Source organism: Chinchilla lanigera, unplaced genomic scaffold (genome assembly GCF_000276665.1).
Source record: "Chinchilla lanigera isolate Chin_1 unplaced genomic scaffold, ChiLan1.0 scaffold00207, whole genome shotgun sequence".
NCBI lineage: Eukaryota > Metazoa > Chordata > Mammalia > Rodentia > Chinchillidae > Chinchilla > Chinchilla lanigera.
In genome coordinates, this window is record NW_004955608.1 from 263537 (window position 1) to 265877 (window position 2341).

Here is a 2341-nt window from a genome sequence, read left to right on the forward strand (position 1 = left end):
TTTCTTCTGAGTTTCTTGGCCCTGGTGATCAAATACTACACCTTCGTCCACCCTGCTAGTCTGTTTCTTGTTTTGCTTTGTTTGTGTACGGTGCAGCATCCCTGTAGCCCCTGGAGAGCAGCTTTCCCTTGGGCAGTGAAGCACTTTGTCAGCACAGCCAAGGACCAAAGCCTGAGTCTGCTCAATCCACCCATAACCAGTGTCAAGGATTTTGGTGTCACGTTAACACTGAGAGTCCCAGAGAGGGAGTTTTTCCCATTTTTCTTACACTGTTCCAGGCATTAATTGTGGTCCTTGTGGAACCTGCCACCAAATGGTTGGGTGTCACAGTGGCGTACGTGGACTCACTTTCCCTAGAATGTTCGCATTTGTTTCTTCTGCCTCGGGCTCACCAGTGGCCTCCCACAGCAGGCGTGTTTCTGATCCCAACCCCTGCCCTTCCCAATGGAGCCCCACTTTAGAGAGTTGGTCTCTGAAATGAGTTTCACTTTCACAATCTTAGATCAACCCAAGAGAGAGGCACAGAAACAAGGAAGAAAACATGGAGCATAAATGTCCAGAGCTGTTATCAGGGCATTCTGGAACGCGACAGTAGAGGACTGCAAGTGCAAGCCCAGCCTCCCCATTCAAGAGGACTTTGTCTGAAAACTAAAAGCTTTGTGGTTGCAGCTCATTGGCAATGCTCTACAATGAGTCCCAGTGAGGTGGGTGTGTTAAATAGGAGGATAGAATGCAGGAAACATGGAGGGAACATGTGGCTGGAGAAATCCAGTGGATGGGAGGGAATGACCAACATGAAATATCTTTTTTGAGTGCTGTGATTTCCTGAGGCCAAACTTCATTGATCCAAAAACCCAGGGCCTTTCTTTTCTGTTGCTGCGGATTCATGAGCTCTTAGCTGGAAACCAGGTAAAGTGATCACGGAGGAAACCAGATGACTCACCCACAACTCTCTTTATTTCTGATCATTTCTTTTATATTCATCCAAACATTCATCCAAAGCCTAAATTGACATCTCACAGCTCAGACTCCTATTTCTGGACCCTGTCTAGGACTCAGGCCCACAGAAGTCACTTCTACTCTCAGGTCCGTGAGTCTCCAAGGTTGCTGCCTGCTGCCAAGCCGTTCTTTCTCACGCACACTGAAAGAAGAGCTCTGTGTTCCTGGGGCCCACAAGGAGGCATGGGATATATGCATTCCACTAGACGGGGATACAGGCCGGGCATGGAGAAGGGTGCATGTTATAGAATCGCCTGGTGCAACATAGTTCACCATGAGAAGTACAAAACCAGACAGTCCGGGGATGATTCAGTGTCTTCATCATCCTCCTAAGCACTTCACATAGTTCGTTCCCCATCTGCGGGTAAACACCACCCAAGGGAATATAAACCCCTGTTGGAACAGAGTACAGCTCCTGCTTTAAGTTCCTCAGCCTGGCCGTGTGGCACAGCAGCTTCTTCATGGTGCCTATGGACAAGAAACTCCTTACGAAGCAGAAGGTAGTGAGCTGGGAGCAGCAGCTCAGCGAAGGCAGAAAGGCACAGACCTGTTCATCTGTGATCCCACAGTTTTCCAAATGCAGGGTGGTCAGGCTGGCTGTGACATTATCCAGCAGAATTCGGAGGGGCTCAGAACTGAAATCAGTGAGCCTGATACAACTCAGATGCAAATGTTTTAGCTGTTCGGTCTTCTCAGACTGGGGCAGCTTGTTCCAGTCCGAGTGTGAGAGCTGGCAGTGAGATAACGAGAGGGTCTCCAAGGGGCATTTCAGGCACCTACAGAGAGACCAGGCAGTTAGATCTGCAATTGGTGGCAGAAAGCAGTGAGTAGTGGGGAACAAGGTGGATCAAGGGTCATCTGTGTCAGCCCAGCTTAAGCGTGACTTTACCATCACTTGCTTGATCACCTGAGTCTTTAATCTTACAGTCCCCTCTCCTCGGTCCCAAGCAGAAGAGCGCAGCGCTTTCAGGCTGAGGGCAGCAGGAGACAGGCAGGAATGAAAAATCAGGCAAGATCTGGCCACAGTGGCATGCATTGCCATAGACGCCGTCAGCTGAGTTTGCGTCCTTGTCCCTGCTCCTGACCTCCCTCCCTGTTCCTTGACATCAGTTGCGGAATACTGCACTTCCCATCTGGTCATCAGCCCACCCTAGCACAAAGGCTTCTCATGGTGATGGCAAGGCAGCTCAGAGGGGCATGGGGATTTCTCACCACCTTAGCCTGGATGACCTTTTTCAGGAAGAGTTCACCCAGATGCCCTCAGTGTCTGTGACTCAAGTCTCCTGGAATTCTAGCATCATGGCCCTTTTCAGTCTGCTTAATCCACCACAGTGGCTATGTG

The 2341-nt window shown here is 50.0% G+C and overlaps 1 protein-coding gene across 1 annotated transcript in view; it reads right to left on the reverse strand.

Annotated features, from left to right (window-relative positions):
* Positions 1 to 1201: 1201 nt before the first annotated feature.
* LOC102007172 (PRAME family member 23-like) overlaps positions 1202 to 2341 on the reverse strand; it is a 48206-nt gene continuing 47066 nt past the window's right edge. Inside the window, exon 3 of the mRNA XM_013510118.1 lies at positions 1202 to 1775. Within this exon, the coding sequence (XP_013365572.1) occupies positions 1202 to 1775 (574 nt within the window). The remainder of the gene's footprint in view (positions 1776 to 2341) is intronic.